At 41.3% G+C, this 25325-nt stretch overlaps 1 protein-coding gene across 3 annotated transcripts; it reads right to left on the bottom strand.

Moving 5' to 3' along the window:
- Positions 1-10525: 10525 nt before the first annotated feature.
- On the bottom strand, positions 10526-22943 carry ltn1 (listerin E3 ubiquitin protein ligase 1). 3 transcript variants are annotated; one of them, XM_070843549.1, is made up of 32 exons: positions 22820-22943; positions 22433-22639; positions 22150-22248; positions 21655-21885; positions 21514-21566; positions 21226-21406; positions 20752-20925; positions 20307-20497; positions 19517-19664; positions 19164-19421; positions 18701-19012; positions 18297-18500; positions 18142-18183; positions 17846-18035; positions 17467-17706; positions 17223-17376; positions 16956-17106; positions 16570-16780; positions 16315-16471; positions 15452-15565; positions 15203-15342; positions 14992-15127; positions 14757-14901; positions 14336-14549; positions 13919-14156; positions 13642-13719; positions 13337-13523; positions 12980-13145; positions 12672-12892; positions 12121-12315; positions 11736-11903; positions 10526-11404 (listed from the first exon to the last, which is right to left on the bottom strand). In XM_070843549.1, exons 1-32 carry the CDS (start codon positions 22859-22861, stop codon positions 11342-11344), a joined length of 5310 nt encoding a protein of 1769 aa, XP_070699650.1. In that variant the 5' UTR covers positions 22862-22943; the 3' UTR covers positions 10526-11341. The 3 variants fall into 3 exon arrangements, with proteins under 3 accessions (XP_070699650.1, XP_070699651.1, XP_070699649.1); XM_070843550.1 differs by having other exon boundaries at positions 15215-15342; XM_070843548.1 differs by having other exon boundaries at positions 14992-15342.
- Positions 22944-25325: the final 2382 nt, after the last annotated feature.

The following is a 25325-nucleotide window of genomic DNA, read 5'->3' as shown; positions in this document are numbered from 1 at the left end:
GCAGACTTCAAGGTAAAAGACAATAATGGAAGAGAAATAAACAGGTTAAAACACAATAATACGAAAACTTATTTTTTTAAACCATTAAAGTGGAAGTTTCTGCTTCGGCACAAAAAAACAAAAGGAAAAAGAGATTGATGTTTTAATGTCTTCAAGACTGGAAATTGCACTTAAACGTAAACTAACCCACATTATCTTTCTGGGCAGTGACCTTTAAAATCCTCCAGTGACCACAAGTGACCTTTGAGGAATAGCACAGACAAAGAAAATCCAAACCCAGTTCTTCAAAGTAAACCACTTCTCCATTCTTCCCAGCGGTTAGCATCCTCTCTGTCTTGGTGCTGCAACATTAATTGCACTGATATGCGATGGACAGTGCTCATTAACTTCAAGCCTTAGTAGAGACATTTTTGACCAATGACAATGTTGAGGAATACATTTCATAACAGCACAATCTACTGATTGATGAGTCATGAAGAATAAACAACCACTGGCTGCCATGTCTGTGTATCTGTGATCAGAAAACACACTTCCTTTAAAGATGTACTTTCTATAATAAAACTGTTATTGATCAATAGGATGTCTGAAAGCAGAATGGCCATAATGAACATTTGATCCAGTTCAATTGTACATTGATACAACTGTAGTCTGCCCTTCAAGCAGTTACTTTATTACAATCTGAATCTTGACCATTAGGCTCAGTCTTGAAGGTGCCTTGGTATTTTAGGTTTAATGTATGTATTGAATGCAAATTTGGATGTTGACATATTTTATTTGTATCTCTGAAAATAATAGTGAATGTACAGCGAGACTCGCCCTGTTTTGTTATGGAGCTGTTAGAATCATACGTTTCACGTTCATTCATGATAGTCTAGTTTCCCATTGGCCTATTTTTCAAATGTTTTGCAGCAGGCCTGGTGTCAGAAATGTTCAAAGCCAATCCTCCTGACTTAATGTGATACCCATATATAAGCAAGGCATGTGCAGTGAACAATGCGCTGGGGTTCTTGTCAGAAATGCTCTCAGTCACTCTTTGGGACTTAATGTGATTGACATGACACACAAGGTCACGGTGGCTCTCGGCCAAAACGGCATGGCAAACAAAAAGCTGCTTTTGTTGCATAGGCTTAGTATGTTATCAACAATATAATTGTGTCATACGGCTCACAAAATAATGCTGTATGGGAGTCTTTATCTAACTTTTACCAACACAGATGCACCTTTCCTCCACAAAAATATCTCTTACAATAAATCAGACAGGGAGGAAGGAGACTCTAACAACAAACTTGCTTTTTATTGCCTCACTAAGTGTGTGCTGACTGGACAAGATAAACTGCCTAAAAAGGAGAACATTTGGGACTGTTTGCATTAAAGCACTCTATTAAGTGATTTAACTCTGACAAACAAAAAGAAAAGATTTACACAGTTACAGTTTAAATACTCCTGCTATGATAGCTCTTTGAATATACTTTTGCTATGATAGTGCAATGAAATTCACATTATCACAGACTTTGGTTCATATATTCAGGTTCAAAGAAATAATTTGGCAAAGGTGACAGACTGATGTTGGAAGTGTATATATGTGCAGTCTGCATGCATGTACTTGTGTTTGTATTTGTGTATATATGCGAGTGAAAGAGAGACACAAAGGGAAGAGGAGTATCTGCTTGCGGTTTTGCCAGTGGCCATGCATTAATGCATGTGTGCAGAGTGTGTCTGTGCAGGCTTGCATGTGAATCTGATTACATACGTCTTTTGTCTTCTGCAAGGAAATCAACAATAACATTATAACCCAAGGGAGCCTATTAAGGAGTAGGTCTCTCCAGTGTGTGCGTGTCTGCGTGTGTGTGTGTTTAAAAATAGGAGCCACGTGTTAGAGTGATGGGTGAACTTCCCCAGCTTACTCGGGGGGATTCAATTAAAATGAGCATTTTTTTGCTACTGCCCTCACCTGCAGTACAAGGGCTCAGGTGCAGGCCTCAAGCATGGCGAGCGTGCGTGTGTGTATGTGTGTTTAGTGTGTAATCTACCCAGTAAAAGTACTGAACATGGTTCTCTTCTTCCATTCTTGATGTAAAATATGTTATTGATTGTAAGAAAATGGTCTGTGCATTACAGTATGGCCCCTTACATTCAAACAGCCAAATCCCAACCATCCAATTGGTCAATTTAACTGTAGTTGTCATCACTGAAGATACGCCTGTACATTTTCTATACAAAGCAAAGCAAGTGTTCCTAGTCCTGAAAAAAGGTGGCTGAAATTAGGTAATGTCACACTAATTTTTGCAAGAAGCCCTCAGAAAAGCCTAGAAATTGAATGAAATTAACAATAGTGGAATCCAAATAAAGCTAAATTCAGCCTACTTCACTACAAACCATCTCACATGTTTTATTGGCATTATTATGATCTTTCAACAGAGTGTGGTGTGCTATCACAGTGGGACAGCTGTGCAGTCATGTCGCTGAGGCATACCACTACAGTGACACCATGCTAATTCGACTGTCAGCATGTTTATTATGATACAAGAGAAAACGGAGGAAGGACAGGGATACATTCTGTTCTGGTAAAATCCAACCAACATGTCTGGTGTAGTGGTAAGTGTAGTGACTGTGACTGTGTGTGTGTGTGTGTGTGTGTGTGTTCATCTCCAGTTAAAACACTTTCTGTGCTGAAAGGGAAAATATCCACTCTGAAAAAATGTGCAAACAAAAAGATGTTTTGTGCAGTGTGCAGTGAAGTGAAGCCAAACGATAATGATAATAAGGGCACAACTTGTTTTTTTTGCATAGATTGCTGTTGCCAGTCCATACAAAATCCATAATCTGATGATGATAACCTATTTATAGCCTGTATCTTACCTACATCTGGACCAAATTCTGCACACACCTTTCTCTATACTTCTCTGTTGAGGTTTGATAAAGGTCTTTGTCTTTACCAAAATGTGACTTGAGTGTTTTAGGGTTCAGAGAGTGGGCTGGGAGCTATTTTGTCTTGTGTTCTTTGCCCTTTCAAGTATTGCATTTCCACACCTTAACTCAGTGTGTAATATGGCAGGCATTTAAATGGCAGGCAGGTGAATTGATAAATACGTGAGGGATTTGGGGTGATTGTTTACTCGAGTTTCAGTAGTCATGAAACACTAATTAAGTACTGATTTGCATATTCTGCAATATCATATGATATGAATGCTTACCGAGCTGGCTAGTGTCAACATGATTTGACAAAATTGCAAACACAGCAAACAATAACAAGTGTAAACCATGAAAATACATTATACATGTTGAATATGTAATGTCAGCACAAATTATGTGAGAAATGTTTTTCCATATATGCCTTTTTTTTCTCCTTTTTTACGAAAAGCTCAGTTGTACCATAAACATTATAATATGTCACAATAAGTGAGTTTCCCATGTTATCGTCGTGTGACCACTGACTTTTAAATCTGTCTGACAGTTCGTGCAGACAGAGTCACAAAGAGAACGGTATCTGAAATTAACTACATCTCAACATTGACATTTCTTCCAGGATTTGGAGAGCCTGCTGTGTTGTTTCCATCAGCTGTTTATCTGTGCACAGTAAGCAAATGATCTAATGCGTTTGTCTGTTAGATGCCGAAGCAATTTTGCTTTACTTCCTTCTCAGCAAACAAAAACACACTTTACTGCAGTGATATAATCTGTGTTTTATGAAGATTCTATCAAAAGAGATTTAAGTCCATACTACACTGGCTTAAAGAAAATATTTCAATCTATTGGAATTTGTATCCCCACAAACAACTTCCTTATTTATACTGTTGATGCAGTCGAACGCATTATACTGTTCATTTGGAGACAGAAGCTTACAGCAACCAGTGGGACACCACTTTGTAGCTCCCACACTTGAGCCTCAAATGGCATTACTAACTCTGTAATCTAATCACTGGCCAGAGTAGTAATGCGGTCCACAGCACAAGCCCCAGGAAACTCCTGGGCATACAAGCAATTAATTAACTTAATTGCACAGTTAACTTAATTGATTACCTTGTTATTTTTCTAGCCTTGATATGGCTCTATTGCACAGTGAGATAATGTAGACATAATGTGAGTATTAGCCCACTGGCACCATTGGTTTCAGGTATCTTTCTCTCCCCTCTGTCTGCTCTTGACTCAGTGAAATGCCAAAGTGTCCTAGTTGTGCAGTGAGTGAGTAATTGATGTCGAATTATCATTCCATTATCATAAGCTTAATTAGTTTTATTTATAAGCCATTTGCTGAATACATCCAACCCAACACCAAAATGATAAGCAGGGCATATGAGTGTACATGAGTGCTGCTGACTGGTGCCAGCATGGCTGAGTCGCGCTAATGTCACTAAGATAAAAGGCCGTGTACGAACACAGCACGAGAATGAATAATGTTTCAGATCAGCCCATAATGGTGTTCATAATGATAGCTCAGACATAAGTTATCTGAAGTGTTACGAAAGAGTCGTTCTCTCAGATAGCGAAAAAGAGGGGGGAAAGTGGTGCGCATGCATCTCTCAGTGTGAAGGTTGGTAAAGCCAGGGGCATTTATCAGTGGAATGAGTTGGCCTCAGATCTGGCCTCAGACAACTGTCATATCAATGCTGCTTTAGGGTAGGGCAGCCAACTTCTCTCTTTTCCTCTCCACTCTTCATCCCCAACTCCCTGCTCCAGTTCTCCATTATCTCGTTGCCTCTTCTCTGTGTCTTTCCTGTCTGACTTGTCCTAATCTCCCATTCTCCCCCTCTGCTCACTCATCTCCATTCTTTCCCCGGTCTCACGCTGTTCCTCCCTCCTCGCTCTCCTCCAGTTCTCCGTCTGCTGTGCGTATGAGGGATGACTCTTCCTCTTGGCCTGAGTATATTAGTTCCCCGGCCTCACTCTTTCCTGACAGTTCCGACCTTGTTAGAACTGTAGACTGAGACGTCCAGTTTTACAGCCGTAAAAGCTGCAAGGGCAACTTTTTTTACCTCTTACTTTTACCCTTGGAGATGGGTGTACATAAACACATCATCAGGGGATGATCATTAAGAAGAGACCTGCCAGGACCAAAACATCTCACTTCAAAACTCCACGTGTGTCTATTTTTATCCAAAGAACCACAGCTGGGGTTTTGAGATTCTTTCCTGAACTTCTTTTGTGGAAAACTTTCTCTTAATGCTCCATAATAGCTTGGCAAATATGTGGCACCACCCACCTCACAAGCACACCTTGATTTTTACACTTCTTATAAAAACCAATTACCATACTCTATCATGCTCCATGGCACCATTAAATGAGCTCATTAAATACCTTTAGGATTACAAATCAAAGTAATTGCCAATTAGGATTTACCTAATTGTGTAAAACTTAAAGGATCTGATGCCTTCTCACTTAGTTTGTGGCACTGCACCGAGCTATGTCTTGCCACATTCTTGTTTATCAGCTGAGCCATTGTAATGATTGATGCAGACAAGCAGAACTAGCCTGGATCAGATTTTGATATACTCACCGCAGTAAATACTACAGCCGAGGCAGAGAGGGACAGCTAGTCCAGTAACTAACAAAAAGGTAAACTTGTGCCTCCATCTCTTTGAATGATATCAGCAAAAACATCAGCGCAACCTTGATGTCAAGATGAGAAACTGACAAGTTTTGTTTGAGCTTCATGTATTTTTCTTACAGTGACTCTCTGCAAAAAATGTGTCATTTCTTCTGAGATAAAAAGACTCACAGTCACAGTCACAGCCATGCCTCCAGCACTGTGAGGCTGCCTTTCTATGAGCTACATGTCATGGATGTATCATAGGGAATGCGGTGGAGGCGAGTCCCCGTTAATAAAATAACCCAGATCATCCGCAGTGTACGGCCCATTGAGCAAATGCACTAAAGAGTCCTGCTGGTCAAGCCAGCTAACTTCTGGTTTAGCCTTCTACTAACTTGAATGGAGATAAAATAATTCAATCATACGGCTCTTTTAGACTTACTAAATGTTGTCAGACCAAAAGGATCAAACTCTGATGGTGAAATGAGTCCATCTATGGCGCAACGTCCTTTTGGGCCCAATAACATCACATTGTTATGCATTCAGGTTGGCTACTATGCAAATTTGCCTAAAAGCCTGACGCTCTTCTTGGGGGACATGTTGGAAAAATGTTTTCCAGATAATGTTCACCATCTGCATCATCTTAGTTTAGCGTGCTAGCTTGATAGCATTTGCTAAGTAGCACTAAAAGTACAGTTGAGGCTGATGGGAATCCAAGCAACCTACATTGCTATACCCTAAAGCCACTCTGCTTGCCTGGCAAATATATATATATATATATATATATATATATATATATATATATATATATATGTACATATATATATAGCAGTAAAAAGCTTGAAATTTGCTCCTTGTAAACAATAATAACTTCTTGTATTGATTAAAATGGAATGTTACAAATTTTGTGGCAGGAAAAAATGACCTAAACATGGCCAAAATGTGAGATTCATCTGTATGATTTTGGTGAGGTAAGTGCAGTGTTTTCCTCTAAGTGTATATTCTGTGCTTTAAGTTACAACCACCTTACAACCATGTGAGGGGTAGACTATATGCAAATAAACAATGTTTAACTTTACATCATGTCACTTGCACCAAAAGCTCCCAGCAGCTCTCAAAGTCTGCCAAGTGCTGCAAAACGGCAGAATTTATGCTCTTGGCAAAAGGCTGCAATATTACACATTTTGAGAAAGTTAAATACTATTCATTTGCACATGCTGCAGACATTGTCGTGATACAAAGCTGGTTGAAAATCTGTAAAGTACCCCTTTAAATGTCTTGTTACTTTCCAGCAGGATGTATCGAAACATCCTTTGAGCTTAGCTAAGGAAACACCATTCTTTCAGTGTGGCCATTTAAATAGCTAACAGTAAATCAGATTTTGCCACAGGGTATAGAAGTCCATTTTCTTAGCCTCCATCACAAAATATTGAGCATTTGTACAATATATGGGCATGCCTGTGGGTTACTCTAAATTTGGGGAATGGGGTGTGATAGAGGTCTGCTTTATGTGAACTCTTGGTAACTAATTGCTACCCCTGCATTGTGAGTCATAAAGGAGTGCACAGTAGATCCAGCCTGGGTACTTTATATAACAATAACACTGCAAAACACAGTGAGCTACTGCTGGACGTGTTAAGCCTTTACTATCCCTATTCCCTGCTTCTATCTGGCTCATGTGCAGGAGTTAACACACATGCAAAACCTAAAATATTCAGGAAGTACCACTCAAGTGTTTGTAACAGTTGGATTTAAAAGGATTTGGTCATGCTCGGATTCCTGTGCTGTTATTTCCATGTAGACTAGGGCCCCACTTTGGGTTTGGTTGGCTGAAGACACATGCAGAGTGTTTTCTGGTAGGACAAAAAGTACACCGCCAGTGTTATTTGTAGGCAGACTTGTGCTGCCGGTGCTTGACTGTGAACTTAGGCAGTGCTTCAGAATACTTAAATAGCCCTTTGCCATGCATTGCCCCTGGGCTGATAAGTTTCATCATGGGAAAGAGCTAGGTCAATTGGGCTCAAAATGCTCCTTTAAAAGTGTTTGGGTGGATTCGCAGTAATTCTGATAAAATGTTTTATCATCATATGTGTATATTTAATAGTCTAGACTTGCGGTTTTTAATTTCTATAGTCTTAAATTATAGAATTTGCTCTTTAAATCTTCTCGCTGTGTGGTTTAAAACAGCCCACTCAGCATGTACGTGGCGTACTCCACTGCTGCTATAACACGGCAGTGGTAATAGAAAACCATAAAAGGTCTGAGCGTGATGACAGAGTAATAACTGTAGATTTAAACTGTGGCGGACCAGGCAGCCTTTCCCAGCAATAATGACTAATACAAATGCATGTCTATGAGCCAATAGATTGAGGTCAATAATCATTGTTTATTACATTCATTATATGAAAACAGCAAATGTTAATATAACTGATAATTTTGCTTTTGAGTGCAGTTGAGAAAATAGTTCCCTGCTTTGGTTAAGGATAAATGAGCCCAATAAATTCCCAGGATTACGTTGAACAAATTCAGATATGGATTGTATGCTGTGTGTAATTTCATGGTGTGCGATATGATGGGGAACATGGGAGAGAAGAACAGAGAGAGAGAGAGAGAGGGAGGAGGTGAGGGAAACATACGCTACAGAGAAGCAAATAAAATGACTGTGTGGGATTCATTTCAATGAAACTAATATCGGCAGTCATACTGATAGGCACATGCACATCTACATGCACAAAACACACACACATACACACACACACACACACTAATTCAAAGCCATTTCCAGAGCTGAGCAGTTGCCTGTAGTGTTGAGAAGTGGCATGACTGGGACCAGCCTCCTACAAATGGCTTGGAATGCTAATAGGCTCACAAATGGGTCAGGGAGAGCTAAATGAGAGCTAACTAGGCCTGGCTAATTATGAAGTAACCAAGCCTCCACCAATCAGGTTCGGAGGCCACAGAGGCCGGTGAACTGACTGGTGGTAGACAGGTTGGCTGCTAATTAGCTTGTACTAGTACAGCGGTTTTCGTGCAAGTGGGTCAGCGTAGGATGGCTGATGGAGGGACAGCATCTCAAGCATTTTCCGTCTTCACGTGTAGAATCTGATCTGAGCTCTTTGTCTTGTACAGCAAAAGAAATGAAATCTTTACCGATCAATGCCAGTTCTGCGTAGCACATAATTATATTCAGTTATTAAACGGATTCAGTTACTTCTAATTGCACAGTAGTTGGCTGCATAGTTGTTTGAGGTCACTCAAAGTCTTGAATGATATTGATCTGTTTTCAGCTATTTTCAGAATGGTTGAAGTCACTGATTTCCATGTTCACTGGCACCCATCATTAGAAAACTATTTATATCCTCATGGTCAAGTATGTTGGCCACATTTAACCTGGCTCTCCGACTGTCAGAACAGATAGGTTCCAGCATTGTGACTGAATTTATTCATCAAATTCATTTGAGTAATTAAAGATGGCACATTAATAATCCCTGTGGGATCCCTCTAAAAATTTCCACTTAATTATTTGGATGAGCTGGCAAATGATTTGTCTGGAAAGCAACATGAGACAGAAAGTGTAATAAATAAATTAGGTTTTTGTAGGTAATTTAACCTCCCTGGAAAGTCCAGATCAGTAATCTCTTTTCTTTCAGGTTAATATATACATATCTCCTGAAATGGTTGCTTTATTCCTCAGAGCCGTGCCTTGTGCTAATGCTGCCATCTTCTGGTAAGGATTGACCTATATTATGATAAGAACAGGCTGCACAGGGGGACTGTACTGTAGTTCATAACATTTGCACCACTGCTTAATCAAGCAGATAATGAGCAATAAGATTTGAGGCTGTCTGTGTAAGTGTGTGTGCATCAAAACTCATGAGGGAAGGGGATTTCAGTATAAATATTTATGCCTGGCAAACAGATCAATGGCTATTAAAAAGGTCAAGGGCACATGATGATGGATGCCGGCTGTATGTATTGATAAAATTTGACCGCAATAATGAATTACAACTGCACACCAGCTTGCACACTCACACACAAACAGACTAGACCAAATGATAGGGATTAATTCATTGATCATGCTTAATCTGTCATAATTAATTCCATAGGAACAACTGTGATAAGAGCAAGCCTCCATTAAACAGATAAATTATTCAACATGAGGAGGAGGTGGACCCAAGATAAATGAGCATGGGAGACTGGTGCCAGCAGTCACAGGCTGAGGCTAATTACAGTCTTTTCTTGGAAACTAGCACAGGTTAACCTACAGTAATAGTTAATATGGAAATACCGCATAACTGTAATTGGAGACTCGGGTTAACATAACAGTTCCCTTTGAGTAAAGACGAGGTGATATATGACATATCATAAATGGCATATTTGTTGACCTATTTACCTTTAATAGTCAGTTGTTCATTTTTAGCAGAGAGGGAGAGCTGGTCCCAGTTGGAATCATATCTCTAACCACGTGTTACGTCCCAATAGGTGTATCCTTCCAACTAAGTATCCATTTTTTCTTTGTATCCAAGCCAATGATTGTTTGTCATTAACAAATAAAATAGGCTAGTCTTGGCCAGGGGATTTTAATGGATCATGAGTGTAACAATGCAGTTGGGGCCAGATGTATAAAACTTTGTGGATTCTAGAGTAAAAGTCTGTGTATGCATAAAGTAAAAATAGTCTTTGAGCCAGATTTATACATCCCTGCATATGCATTGTTCTGCATTACACAACTCAGTCATTGGGAAAATGTGTGCACTGTGTTTCTTACTTTACTTGGTCTGGTAGCTATATCACTCTGTAAAGCTGTGCCAGATCAGCCTTTAGCATTGTTCTATAAAGTCATTACAGATGGATACATATGTAATATACACATCTATAAAGCACTGACATTATTCGCTGTAGTCTATCGCATTCAGATCAGCAATCAGCAGTCAATATATTTGGAAGTAGTGTATGGCATGCATGAAGTACACATCAAAGATAAATTGCACCAGCTGATAATATCCATCCAGTTGTGTTTTATTTACTTTCCAGCATCATATACAGCTGTATGCAGGCACATCAGAAGACACATCATTAGGTTTTGATATTTGTGAGCACTAGGATTTTGAAATTAAAAACCTAAACCCTAAAGGGAGTTCCGTTCCCCTGTTTTTCATAGGTGATCTCACCATGTCATAATAGTATAAGGCATGTCACTGATCAGACATAATCGCTTTACACTCCTAAATATTAGGAAATATTTGTGAATCCTGTCCTGGGCATTTTTTTTTGTTTGTATATTGATTCATTTCAACAGGTCTTAATATATATGTATATATATGACTAAAGCACCTGGCAAGCTTTGGTTTTTTCCAACTTTGTGATTCAGTCTCTTATGCACATTTCACGTCACGTTTCGAAAAGATAAAAAGTTATGTCTGCAAAAAAGATAAAAACTTAATAACAGAAAAAGCAAAAGCAGGGAGCTACTGATGCTGGGATTCTACTATACAGTAAAGCACTGGTATTTAAGTGTTGACAGCTAAACCCATAATACTGAATATGGAGATAAAAGCTACCAAATCACAATTCTCACTAGATTTTACTGGACTATAGATCAGATTTCTATTGAGCACACGAAACAGGGTTTTCTGAGCCAGTTAGAGAAAGCCTCTGAGAAAGAATCTCAGCCCATAGCATGACCTGATAAATTAGGCCTTCATGTAGATGAGTTCCTTAATAACCTTATTCATGCTATCACAACCACTACTGATCCAATCCTGGTTGACTGAGGTGCCGTCAAACCTTGACGCCATGGGAACAGGCTGTGTGTTAGAAGAAGGTTTCTCTGCACAGTGGACAGGTGGACTTGTTGCTCGAAGTGAACCATTTGTACTGTAGAAAGATGAGGGAAAAAAAAAAAATAGATCAATGTAAAACCCAACAACATACAATGTCAAAGAGTACGTTCAAATATCTTGCGGTGCGTTAAATTGTATTGTATTTGTGAGATTTAACATGGAGAGTGTATGTGACATAGCAAGTAGTGGGCTGTGGATTATACACAGACAGGCAGTTTGATGCCGAATCTCTCTCTTTTCATGATTGATAAAAGATGAAAAAATAGTTTAATCAATGTAAATAGCTTTTTAACATCTGCAGAGTAGGCACTGAAAACCTTGACAGCCCAACACTTGATATAATATCATCTTGACACAAATCTCACCAAGCACGCTGAGTGGAATTTCTTTTTGCAGGTGCGGCAAGCCTTCTTGGGCAGGGAGTAGTTGGAGCCGTGGATAACAGAGAAGCAGATCATACAGTCCTCTATTCCCTCGAAACGCTTATCCACGTTGTTCTTCCACAGAGCCAGGCCCTCCATTATACTGCCATTCTGAACACGCAAGCACATATTTACATCTTTCTGAATTTTATTTCATCCTCTTTTTCTTTACCGATTCTCACAAGGAAAGCATCTTCACAGCCCTCTTGGCCTGCACTGCTCCAGATAACTTCACTGGTAGTGAGAGATTCTGGCTACAGGGCTTCAGGTTGGAAAGCAGACAGTACTTGCAGCACAAGCGTCTTTCATTGTGTGTTAGTGTTCCTACCTGATGTGTGAGGTAGGTGCTCAGCTGCAGCATCCAGTTCCTCCACTGCTGAACGGCAACGCCCACGCGTCTCCCACTCTCTACAGCGATAGAGCCTATAGGGTAGTTCTGTGGTAGCTGAATCACCAACTCGATGAAGATATCATCCACAGAATAGGTGGCAATCACCTCCCGCGCAGCTGAGCGGGCCTTCACCTGGGGCAGTAAGATAAGTAAATAAATGCGTTATTTGCCTTTGCTATCTGGGTTTTTACAAGTAAAATAGTGAGACATCTGCTCTGAAATGTATTATCTATCTATTATTACTGCATCGTTATATTACAAATGCGATGCACCACAGGTTTTATTCAATTTAAATAATAATTATACCCCTGTTTATTATTCTTTTATTAATCTTTGTGCAGTTTCCTGGAGATTATCTAGCAAATGATCAGAATTAACAGGAGGAACACAGTATTCAGATATCCTGGGCTCATGAAGGAAGTGGCATGTTTCACTGCAGCGCGTAACCTCAAATGAGAAAAAGTTGTGCAACATATTTGCTGACTTACGGTCATGCTGTCAAACATTTGAGTGCTGGAGTGGACCGATGAGATCTCCTGAGCTGAGAGAACAGGACTGACGTATTTGATAGTGAACTTTTCCACAGCTGCGCTCACTCTCTTCTCCTGGCTGTTCCACCAGAGCCGCACCATGGCAGGCAGGTCCTGCACTGTGCTGTAATAAACGCTGCAAGCCAGGTGAGGGAGCTCCCACTCAACGCTCTCGCTTTCTACATGCAAAAAAACAGGAGGGAAATCTAAGCTCGTTTACATTTGTAGCCATTTACAGACATTATGTAGGTGTCTGTGCCACTTACTGTCGACAGCCAGAGACAGACTCTCTGTAAAGAACGTTTTGGTCTCCTTTGTCTCGGCCACTTGGCCCGGGTACACAGGGCTCTCAGGCATCAGTTTGAAGAGGTGAAGGAGGAGCTTGTTAAGGGAGCAGCTTCTCTTAAGATACTGGGCATAATGGGCACGCAGCTAGAGATAAATCAGAAGAGCAGTCGATACTGTGAGAATGATCAACATTACTCTTCTCAAACATCAAAGTGTGCTCTCTCCATGGAATTTAGAAATCTGTTTGCTTATATACACTCATAACTACAAGTCAAAACTGGCAATAAAGAAATACATAATCAATCAATTACAGTCCAGGATTTATCATGACTCACATGGGAGGGTGAGGACTTAAAAAAGGTGAGGAGCAGCTTCCATGCCAGCAAGTACCCCAGGATGCAGGAGTACTCCACGCTGAGAGGCTGGACCACTGCAAACTCTCCTACTTGAACCCCTGCCAGGATACTATCACACAGCTCCTCACAGGTTGACAGGATGGCCATCAGAGACGCGGGGGGAGAACTGAAAGCCAAAATTAAACATTTGTAAAAATCATTTCGAAATATAACCTAGAGTAGTATTGTAGTTCAGTACTGCAAGACCTTGTGTGACAGTAATACGATCTCCCCTACTGACTTACAGGGATGGCTCGTCTCTATCATCATCGGACTTGCTGTTGTCTCCTTCTCCATCACACTCAGGCAGCTGAGGCATGATCCTGCATTGACAATAAGGAAGTACGTTTATTTTCATATTATGGTAGGCACAAGGTGATCGTTCCCAACCTCTTGTGGGCCCCTAAAGATAGGGGTAACACTAATTATAAAACATTACAGCTTGTAAGAGTTTTTTTTCTGTTCATTTAGGGGATTACACACATTTGCACATCGATACACGCTCTCAAACAAAATCCTTACTTTTCTAACAAGTGGTAGACAGTGATCTGCAGAGGCCTGGCCTTAAACAGCAGCAGAGGACAGAAAGTGTTGAGAAGCGTCTGGAGGGGTTCTGGCAGGTTTGTATTCTGGTCCACTATGAACCGTGGTGGCAGGGAGTTCTGTTTTAGGTGCTGCACAGGCACGTATGTCAAAGCGACGCCAACTGACTGCAGCACCGCCAAGGGGAACACAGGGTCGTCGGGTTCAGTGAAGGCATCTGTATTTAGGTGACAAACCGAAAGATACATTTGACTTAACTGCTTGTATATTGAAAAGGCCGGACTGTGACGTAGTCAAAGTTGCGTGAATGTTCTTCATTTAGCGACTAACGTTTCACCTTGTGATGTGCTACAGGAAAAGTGTCACAGCCTCCTGGAATAAAATCCACACACACACCTGTGATAGCGATAGGCAGAGGCAACAGCAGGTTGTAGATTCCCTCTACAAAGAAGTCTGTCCATTCACCAGCCAGTTCTGACGGCAGCTTCTCCACTTCATCGGGTGAGGGTGATGTGAAGAACTGGTTCAGCTTCACTATCAATGCAGCGTTCTCACACACGAACAGCTGCACCCATGGGTTCCACTGACTGCACACATTGTAGCTGGCAGTCTGAGATTGGAACCAAGCAAATAAAGTCAAAAATAGTGAGGGACAGGACATGTGAACTTTAAATAAAGAACTACAGGCGAAAAGTGTATGACCAAAGAAGCACACAATGTACATTGTGTATTTTCTTAGAGGCACTACTCTGTAGTTGACGCCGGCCTCGGACCTCAAAGTCACAGACCAGCACAATGTGTATGGTCAATGTCTCACCTCCAACCAGGCTAACATAGAGCAGAGCAAGAAGTCCCACTGGCTGCCCCCGAGAACTGTGGGACAATGAGTCACCAGCCAGGACAGGAAACGCATCATCTCCACAGCAAGGTTCAGCTGTTCTACAGTTGTGTTTGACAGGTCACTGAAATAAAAGGATGTGTCAAATGTATGCATTTCATTTGAAATACACATAAACATAAAAAGTGTTTAAATGTTTGTGTGATTGCATTACCTGCCAAAGAGGAACCAGTCCTCCTTGCTGTTCCTCCACTCCATCACGGTGGCCAGGATAGCCTGCATGATCTCCTCCTCTACTTGTGTGTTGGCTTTCAGGCAGCACAGCAGCACCGCCAGGCACCCGTACACACCTGTGACACACAGACCAAAATGAGTATTTCTTTGGTTCAAGTCCAAAATGTCCATTTGTGTGTGTCTGCTTATACGTGTATTCTCACTGTCGTTCTCTTGCCAGTTGATTATTCCAGCAGTGGCCAGAGCAACGAGAGTCTCTCTGTCCTCTTTGGTCATAGTGGGGCAGAGCACCTGGAGCGTGCTCAGTTTGCTTTGAGACACCGGGAACAAACTGACCAGACACACAGTTTTTAAATACACAGGACAATTAGTGGTCATATAACAGCTTTCGTTGGGAAATTAAAAACATTTAAAATTGCATTAACAAACAAATTATCAACCTGTCTGCACTGCCGTAAAGCTTCCTCACGGTTGCACTGTGCGTGGCTGCCAAGTTGTTGGTGTGAATGTAGTTTTCTAGAGTTAGAGACCAAAGACCTCCATCCTCCAGTGACCTACAGGGTAAAAGTACAATACACATATATAGTTAGTAGATGTTTCACATAATAATCTGAGTTTGTCGTCTTGTTTCTTTAGAAGCTGATACATTTAGTTTTAGCTTTAGTAGTTTTTTGTAATCAGCTATTTTTTTTTGTTGATTGCCAGACAATGTTTAGTCCTTCAAATGAATCACATCCATGTCTTTTGAAGAGGCTCCATAGAATGAGGATTTGAAAGCTCTGTTTATGTAGCAAATCGTTCCATGTGTTGATCTTGTGTGGGTGTGTTTCTGATTACTCTGCCAAGTAGTAAATTAATTTATTTCTTGTTCGTCAAAACTCGATGCAGTGGGTCCAGCAGAATGACAGTGTTAAATCAAAGTGCCTATTGCAAACATTTGAAAGAAGGCATTACCCTATTTCTGGTATGTTATTTCTTATTTCACCACCTTATTTCTATGTAATTTTTCACCTTATTTTAGTATAATCTTTTCTATGTACAGATAAATAGTTAAAAAATAATGTTTGTCCATTCAAGTGAAAAAGAAAGATATGTCTAAAAACCCTTCTCAAACAAAAAAGGAAGGGTAGAGCAAGGGGATGCTGTCTACTAGTTAATCGATCGCAGGTGACACTGTTCTCTCAGACAGATTAAAAATAAAAAAATGCTAAAATGGGTCGCCTCATTTGTTGGCCGTTACTATATCTGGAGTCTGCCCAAGTAAAGTCTGTGTGTGAGAAACACTGCAATGAGTGGAGCTCACCTTGAGTAGAGTGTCTCCAGCAGATCTTTCATTGGAACCTGGCTGTGGAGTCCTTCTGACAGCCCCCAGTCAGTCAGCAGGCTGTGATAGGCAGACACTATAGTAGGGCTGTACTCGACCTCCTTACACCACTGCAGAGCATACAACAGCTCCGAAACTGTCAAAGAAAGAAAGAAAATATTCATATACAAACATATTAAATTCATATACAAGCATATTACAAACACAAATAAAACAATGAAAAACACAAAGTACCTGTGTACTTAAGGTCTGGCAGGTGGGAAGGACCTTTTGCCTCCTTTTGGTCACGATGTATAAATTCAACAGTGTGGGCAACCCTCCCCAGCAGGGCACAGGCACATAGGTGGGCTGGCAACCTGGCTGACACCTTAAACTTCCACATGTCTATGGTTGGGTTTTCACAAACGCCTCGGTGACGGCTGGAGAGTAAGGGAGTTTTGACCCACTGCAGAGGACAGAAACAAGGGAAAGAACAACCCGTGAATGCCAGGTGGTTTATGTTATGTTAAGGATACAATTAAAGCACAATCAGTCCATAGAAAGTTCTACATATAGCAATGTATGGTGGTGCCTGAATTAGTTCTGTTGTTTGGGAGAGGCTTATGGAGGAGCTGGCTTACCTGAGGAGGTAAGGCTTGTCTGATTTTTGTCCATTCTGCCTGGGTGGGCATCAGCTGGGTAAAGAACTGGACGAGGAGGGGGGAGTCTTGATCACAGACAGACATGACTGTCTCCACTAGGCTCTGTACAGCCACAACTAGAACCTGTAAACTGAAACATTACACCAAGAAGTTAGCCAGAATAGAAACAAAGCACTGGGACAGATTTTATAGGAAATAAGGGGAGGATTAGAGACAAAACTACACCAGAAGAAGGTGTTTTGTTACCTTTTAATGTCCATAGAGACAGTGAGTAGTTGGTTTGTCACCCAAAGGGCTGCACTGTGCAAGAAACCACCTTCCTTGACCTCATATTCAGGGTGCTGGACCAATGACTGGACCCCAGCAACACACACTTTCCTCAGTTTATCCAAAAGTGAGTCTTTCAAAGTAATAAACAAAAATGTCTTATTTAGTTTTTAGTTTTGTATATATATGTTTATAAGTATACATGTAATATTTGACTACCTACCAGACAGGTGAGTGTGTGTTTGATCTTGGGCGGTGAGCTGGAAGACGGTGAGCAAAAGTTCCTCAGCAGAGAGGAGTAGTAGACAGTCTTGCACAGACGAGAAGAAAGTAGAGGCCACATCACAGATGAAGGTGATGAGCGGCTCCATGTTGCCTGCATCTGACAGACTCTTTGTCTCAGACAGAGTCGCATGCAGCTTCTCCAAGATCTTCTCCATGTATACCTCCCCTATCAGAGGCTCTGCGCAAATAAAAGCAGATTAAAAACGTGACTTACTGACTGACAAGAAAACCCACAAGTGATGTGTATCAACACTGACATAAATAATAATAAAACAGCCACTGAAAATGAACATCTGCTGGTGTGAGTTTGTGTTCACCATTGTTTTGGTGCTGAGAGAGGACCAGGCTGATAAGGGTCCAACTGTGGTTGCTCGTAGAAGAGGCAGTACTGGGAGAGCTGTGTCCCACCTTGCACAGCTCCTCAGTCAATCCCAGGAGGTGCTCACCCAGAACTGAACCTTTCAGCCAATCACGACAGCTCTTAAGACTCTCAGGATCTGCACATGCCTGACAGGATGGATGACAGAATAGCACAGATGTTCATAACAGTGCACATTTGATATATACGTAGAGATCACATTACCAAAGTCTGTGTGAGCAGAATGACACATACCCTCTGTATAATTTGCAGGACAACTCCCCCTTGCAAATCCATCTAATGAGCAGAGTGAAGAGAATGAAAGTCAGCAGAGAAACAGCAAAATTGGAGTTGAATCTACACAAAAGAGGGCTCATCACGCTGCATGTGAATCGACATCTGATTGTTACCGTTGTGATGTGGTTGAGGATGCGAGTGGTCTCCTGCCAGCTGCAGCAGTAGAGTGAGCTAAAGACCATCTCCACCAGGTGCTCAGTGTCTCTGCGCCCCTTCTCAGCCAGCCACACCACCACCTGCTCCAGCAGGAACTGCATTGCTGGATTTTTCACATTCGCCTCATCTCGCTTGATGTTTTCATCCAATTCAACCAATGTCTACGACAAGCACAGTTTAGGTAATTAATTGCACCAAAGGATTATAAGAGCTGTTATAATGTTTCCATTGTCCAAGCCCATTAGTTAAAATACTTAGCAAACACTGCAAATAATTTTCCCAGGTGTACCACAAGTTCCCGTTTCAATTCACAACTGACACTGAAATAGACTTTCAGCTCTAATCATCAAATATGACTTACGCTGAAGACCGCGGGCGTGTGGAAAGACCGCAGGAGAAGTGAGAGGAAAACGAGATGTCTCTCCGACTTTTTCTCATTCACATGCACCAGGCACAGTTGTGCCAGCTGGCACACTACATCCTCAAAGTGCTGGGTTTGTGGGGATCCACATGCCTTCTCATTGACAAGCTCCACCACTGTATGCACAGGCTTCTCAACATCATCCCCCTCTACTCCAGTTTTCTCATGGTCTTCTGGCTTAGAGAAGCAGATCTTGACAGATTTCTTCTTTTGGACGTGCTTTCTTTTTACTCTCTCCGGGTAACGCATTACCTGAATACATAAGAGAAAGTGAGATTAATTTACGTATTATTGTTTTCTTTTTCACTTTGGTCACTTGATCGCTGCATCTTGCTGCTTTGTGTCAACGTGGATATTTCAGTGGGGAATGTGTCTGAACCAGATTCTCTGAAACCAAACTCACCTGCAGCAAGGTGGCGATCCCCTCCAAGGCCTGCGGATCTGCTTCCTCGTTGTCGGCATAACGCACAAACAAAAGACCAAGGCCTTCCCAGAAGTCTGCCAAAAGCCCTTGAAAGACCTCCCTGCTGTCATTTGCTTCAGCTTCACTATGTAAACCTGCCCTCTTCTCCCAGGAAACAAGCATTTCAGTGACCAAAAGGAAAAGAGGACCATTCTGAAGGGAGGGATTTCCGAGAGCCTTTTCCAGTAGTGGTAGGAGCTACAAAAGGACAAACAACAAAATAATGTAAAAAAAAAAAGTAGGGACTTGAGTTGATTTGACATGATGGGAAAAGTGCGCATGGTTGATCCCACCTGCTGTGAAATAAGCATGGCCCGTATTCGTTTCTGATCCTCCTCTTCTTCTGCATGCTGCAGTATGCAGTACCTCAAGCACTCAACGACAGAAGCCACTATAACTGCACTTTCTGATGGGCTTGTTGCTGCCCGCTCACTAGACACACTGAAACAAACACACAGACACTTAAGGGGTGTGACACGGGAATTATGATTAATACCTAATAACAGTAGCTTTAAGTGCATTGAATTATGTCTATATATACACATATATAAATAACTGCTCAGGGCAATGAACTGTGTTCCACTGTTATCATTGTTTAAATCTGATGAATGGTAATATTGAGTCATCATCCACACCAAGTGTGCACATTAAGAGGTTACTTTTGTGTCTTTATTATTCAATCAAAAAAAATGATTTGAGAGCAAAACAGACACTGCAATTAACAGAAATGTTTTGTTGCAAGTAAAATTAATTTCTTATGAAAAATATATTAATGCAAATCCAAACGTTTTACTTGCAAATCCAAAAGTTTTGAATCCAAACATTGTGCTTGTTTTGAGCTGAATCTCTCTGGCGAGACCTGACGTGAAAGATGCAAGACACGTCTTTGTTTAGACTCCCAAACAGAACTTTTGGTTTTGTAAAAAAACCTTTTGGATTTGCTTTAATAAATTTTTACCACACATTTATTTTACTTGCAATTAAACATTTTTTGATTGCAGTGTCAATAGTTTTTTTCTATTCAAGTGCATAATAAAGACACGAAAGTAACCTTATACACACACATGCACACACACAAATTACCCTTGTATGGCTGAAGCGAAGAAGGTGGTGTAGAAGTCCAAGATCGGATCAGTGACCTGCTGTGGCAGTTTGCTGAGGAGCGGCATTAGATTCGGGTGGAGTGCTTTAGCCATGCCTTTGCCGCCCTCTTTTAGCAGAGCCCAAAGTTTAGGTAAGAAGCCCTTCTTGGCATTCACGTGTGTCCAGCAATCCTGAAATAGGTACAGGAAAATCTAGGATTAGATGCAACTCAACCAAAAATTTCCACAAAAAAAAATAGAACGCATCTGTACAAACACATTAGTGACTCAACTAATGCTGGCTAATATAACTTAGCTTTTCACTATCTGTCAAGTCTACTGTAATAACACAGTAGACTGTTGGTAAACCATTACAGAACAGCTTACAATACCATGACATTAGCATATACATTACTGTACGTGTGATCCTTTAAACACAGGCTTACAGGGATTGTAGACACAACATGAAGAAGAGCCTCCCACACAGGAGGCACCACTACGGGATCTGTGTCGTCAATGCTGAGGAGAACAGCAGGGCAGACTCGTGCTGCCTCAGCCTGGACCAGTCCTGGAGTGAACTCACACAGAGCACACACCATCTCGAAAAATGCCCCCCGCACCTGCAGAGAAACACAGAGTAGTAATTAGGGAAATATCATCTTCACAACAGATTATTGCGTGTATGTTAGGGGGCATTTGGCAGCACAAACAGAATTTGACAGAATTTTTACCTTCTCACACAGTTTATATATAATTTTATGATGAATATATAAAATGCAAGTGGAAGAACAAACACAGAGTACTTTATTTTAGATGAGCTTGAGCTTACACCAGGCGAACTTGCTCAGAAAATCACTTAGCACCTGCATGCGCATTCAAGCGTCTGTTATAAGCAGAGCAGCACTATTCACTGCCAGTACCTGCGGTGTCTTGTGTTTGCTGTACTTCCAGAACTTCCCAGAGTCAACGAGATGTGTCAGTCTTTGCTCCAGGGCCGCCCTGTCATTCTGGGCCAGCAGGGAGAGCAGCCTCTTCACTCCCAACATAGAGCTGGTCACCATGCGCACATATTTGGATTCTCGCTCCTCCTCTGTCACACTTCTAGAAAACACGGAGAAGCAGTGACTGTGACAGAATATATTATCATTGTACCAAAACGGTGAGAGGAAGGGACACAGAAACTATAATGAGCTCAACTGTTAACTTACTGTGGATCGCTCAGTGTGTCTGCCGTCTCCTTTAACAAAATATCTTGAAGCACCTGCGACATAAAAACAACAACAACTGATTGAATAATTTAGCTCATTAGATCATATCCTGTCCACACACAAGCCACCGCTACTACTCACGTTGAGGATCTCATCCTTGCAGAAGCTGAGAGCCTCAGGCTGTTTGGTGGCTGAGAAAGCAGCCTGGAAGGCCTGGCATGCGGCAGAGGCTGCAGGTGTGTAAGTGTCACATTGGGAAAGTATCCAATGGCCCATCAAGCTCTTCAGAAACGGCGCCAAGCTGCGACGCACTTTCAGCACCAGCTGCTCAAAGGCCTGCTGGGTGGCCTCCCTGATCCGGCGATCATGGTCCTGATGGATATAATGAGAAAATTCCTCTAATGCAGACGCACCTCATCCACGTGCAAAAACACATTAGAAAAACCCATTAAAGTGTTATACTGAATGTTAGTGTGGGTCAAGGCAACCTTCACAGATATTCCCAACCATTAATTTAAAAACATCTTTTGAAATGGATACGGCAGTGACCAAACATCCACGATGGTAGTCGCAGTGCTTAAATACAGAAGCACTATCTGCAGATTGTTAAAAGCAGTGTGACATTAACCAGCTCACCACTGATATCTTGCAGTAAATCCTCGGCCAGTATGGCAGCACCCCTTTCACCTCCTCAGCGTCCCGCTCCTGACACATGGACCCAAAGTCCTGCACAGCCTGAGAGGAGAAAACAGGATCAAGACTCACACCTGGACCAAAGACACCCATGGGTGTTACCCAATCAGAGATGGCATTTCATGAGTCATGTACACTGTATTTTACATTTCAAGAGGTAGGTTTAGTGTTATATGTGGTTGGCTGTGCACACATGACCATAAAGTTAGTTCATGCTCAAACTCACTTTCAGTCTGGTGACAACATCCCTCTTGGAGAGTTTCCTGAGCACCAGGCGGAAGTCAGCATCCACCAGGTTGTCTATCTCCTCCGCGCCATGGACAGCTGGGACGTAGCTGAGCTCCGAAGTCACCGACGAGTCGAAGCCCACGAAGCCCGGGATGACACCACCTTCCCGGGTCAGCACCTCGGCAGCTCGGCCGCTACTGGACGGCTGGAGGAGGGAGAGAAACGCGTGGTTATAGAAAAAAAGCCCATAACAGCAGTATCGTTAGCCAGACGGAAACACCGTGGTTATGAAACAGTCGGAACAACACAGCCACACGTAGCGTTAGCGTGAAGTTTACATTAGCCTGGTCTTTGGACACCGTATGTTACAGAAAGAGTTTCTTACCCGGACGTTTCCTTTAGTTCGCTGTTTATTCTTACCCCCCATGAATACGCTGTTATCCTAAAAGTATCCGTTTTCTACAGTAAGTTAGGAGTTAGTGGCGTTGACAGTCTTGAATGATACGGAGCGAAAGTCACGGGTCATGTTTGAGTCACGGAACTGAGCACTTCCTGTCTGGCTCTTTCAAAATAAAGCGTCATCCTCGTGAGCTTGAATATAAAGTTTTTCTTTGGTGTACACTAAGAAAAAAAAGCTTCTTAATACTGTACAATGGTTTCGTTTGGTGGTAAACCTGTTTACAATTTCCCCTATTTTTATCTGGAGTAGAAAATAAACGGTACACATTGTGGTCTGTGGATTATCTCATCTAAATTCAAAAGTAGTTTATGGATCAAAATAGACATTTAAAAAATAAACTTGTTAATTAAATGACAAACTGTGAATAGGATCAGCTAAATGGATGAGTACATTCAATATGAGACTTGAAACACAATAATGCAAGCAGGGTGGTTTTGTCTGAATCTATTAAAGGCTGAGAAGAAATTGGTGGACACTTTTAAGAGTGGACTGTAGACTTTGTAGGACTTTGCACAGTAAACTGATGCTCAAGCACAAAATCTCTAACCAGAGTGAAATTGCTTGGTGTGGGAACTTTCCTTAAGTGAGTCTAGTTTCTTCAAAATAGTCAAGGAAGCTATTCCATGATCTGATGAAGTATTTGTGGTTTTGTACTGACCTTTAGTCATGAAATGATATGATTCCATATTTGATATGTGTTCTTTACTAGTTTCTTTACTAGTTTTAGTATAAACACATGTATTTGCTTCCCTGTGTATTATGTTTTTTTTGTTTTACACATATATGAGTAAGTCAAAAGCATTTACTTTAAATGGGAAATCACAGAGCAGAAGTGCTTACACATGTCAGCTTGACACACAACATGCTTTCTTCCGTTATGGATTTCTTCTTCTTGTTGTCCATTTGGAGTAAACCAAACACTTTGTGTGCTCACGGCTGCCCTCCATGGACACACTGCGGCCACTGCAACCATGTAAAGGATAAACTGGTTTGTCCGTCAGACAAGGGGAAGTTCATTTTGTACTGAAGGTGATGGAGGAGCAAACCTGTCCTCTGAAGTGTCCTCATTTTGTCACTGCCCGTGACATTCAGCCCAACAGCAAGCAAAACCTTTAGATTTCCAATAATTAACACAATATTCTTAATCACAAATTAACTTTATTTGCAATAAAGCATTTTTTGATGCGCTCTAACTATGTTTCCATTACAGTGTAGAAAGTTTTGCTCTTAAACCTGTTTGATGGCAAAATAAAGACAAAAACATAACCTCATAAAGTCTGGGACTAACATGTATCAGAACAAATATAAATGCTTTGGTGTGTACATTATTATATCATTATTTCCCTGAAACTAAGTGAAAACAAAAACTTAAGATCTGATAAATGACAAAATGAATCATATTTTCATTAAAACTGATAAATTCTCCATAGAAAGAGGCGCACCAGCTCCATACTAACAGCTAAAAGCTTCTGTAATTTCAAATCCTTACATTAGATGTCAGTCTCTTTCTCTACAATCGAAATTTGCTTATTTGAATTGTAGTCTGCAGCATGAATACACGGCATCCGTACAGCCAATAATGTCATGTGTAAAAGCAGATCTGTTTCTTATACAGGGACGTGGTGAGGATGGATGGATGGGTGTACGTACGTACTTTATTGATCCCAGATTGGAAAAATATGTGACCCTGGTGTGTACAGAGACAGTGTGTGTGTGTGTGTGTGTGTGTGTGAAAACGCTCTGTTTAGATTTGGCTCCATTTATTACGTCATAAGGGGATCTGTTGAACATGTGACCTCCTCCAGCAGGCCGACTGTCTGCGCACACTGAAAACCTCCTGGATCCACCTTTCTGTCCTCCATGGTTCTTTCCTCACTAACACCAGCTCCCAGTAACGAAGCAGCAGATTGTTCTGTTCGACTAAAATGGAGCGTTCAGACAGAGACTGAGAACAACGGCAGCAGCCATGTCTGTATCAGAAAAATAATGGACTTTTTTTTAACATTAAACCATGCAAATGTATTCTAGTAGGACCTCTAAATACAAGTGTGAAGGTGAAATGAGAATACAGGACCTTTAATAGTTGAACAATTTCACAGCACTGCCAGTGTGCACACACAGTGAACAAGACAAGGGTTCATTTGAAACTTTCATTACTGTTTAGAATTAGTTTTATCAGTTGTTTTACTGCTGATGTTTCCAATCTTGAGACCCTGATATGTGCAAAAATACCACAACATCTCAATAAGCAGCATGCAGGTGTGGATTGTTTCTGTGCTGTGTGTTCAACATCTGCAGCAGCGCTTGAATAACTCTGTCCTGGATGAACATCAGAGTTTGCTCTTTGGAGATGATCCCCATTAAATCATTTTTCTTAACAATAGAATTGTATGCGATCAAACTCATAGGACACACAAAACAAACCAGTCAT

Source organism: Pempheris klunzingeri, chromosome 14, assembly GCF_042242105.1.
Source record: "Pempheris klunzingeri isolate RE-2024b chromosome 14, fPemKlu1.hap1, whole genome shotgun sequence".
NCBI lineage: Eukaryota > Metazoa > Chordata > Actinopteri > Acropomatiformes > Pempheridae > Pempheris > Pempheris klunzingeri.
This window is presented reverse-complemented; position numbering and strand designations above follow the sequence as displayed.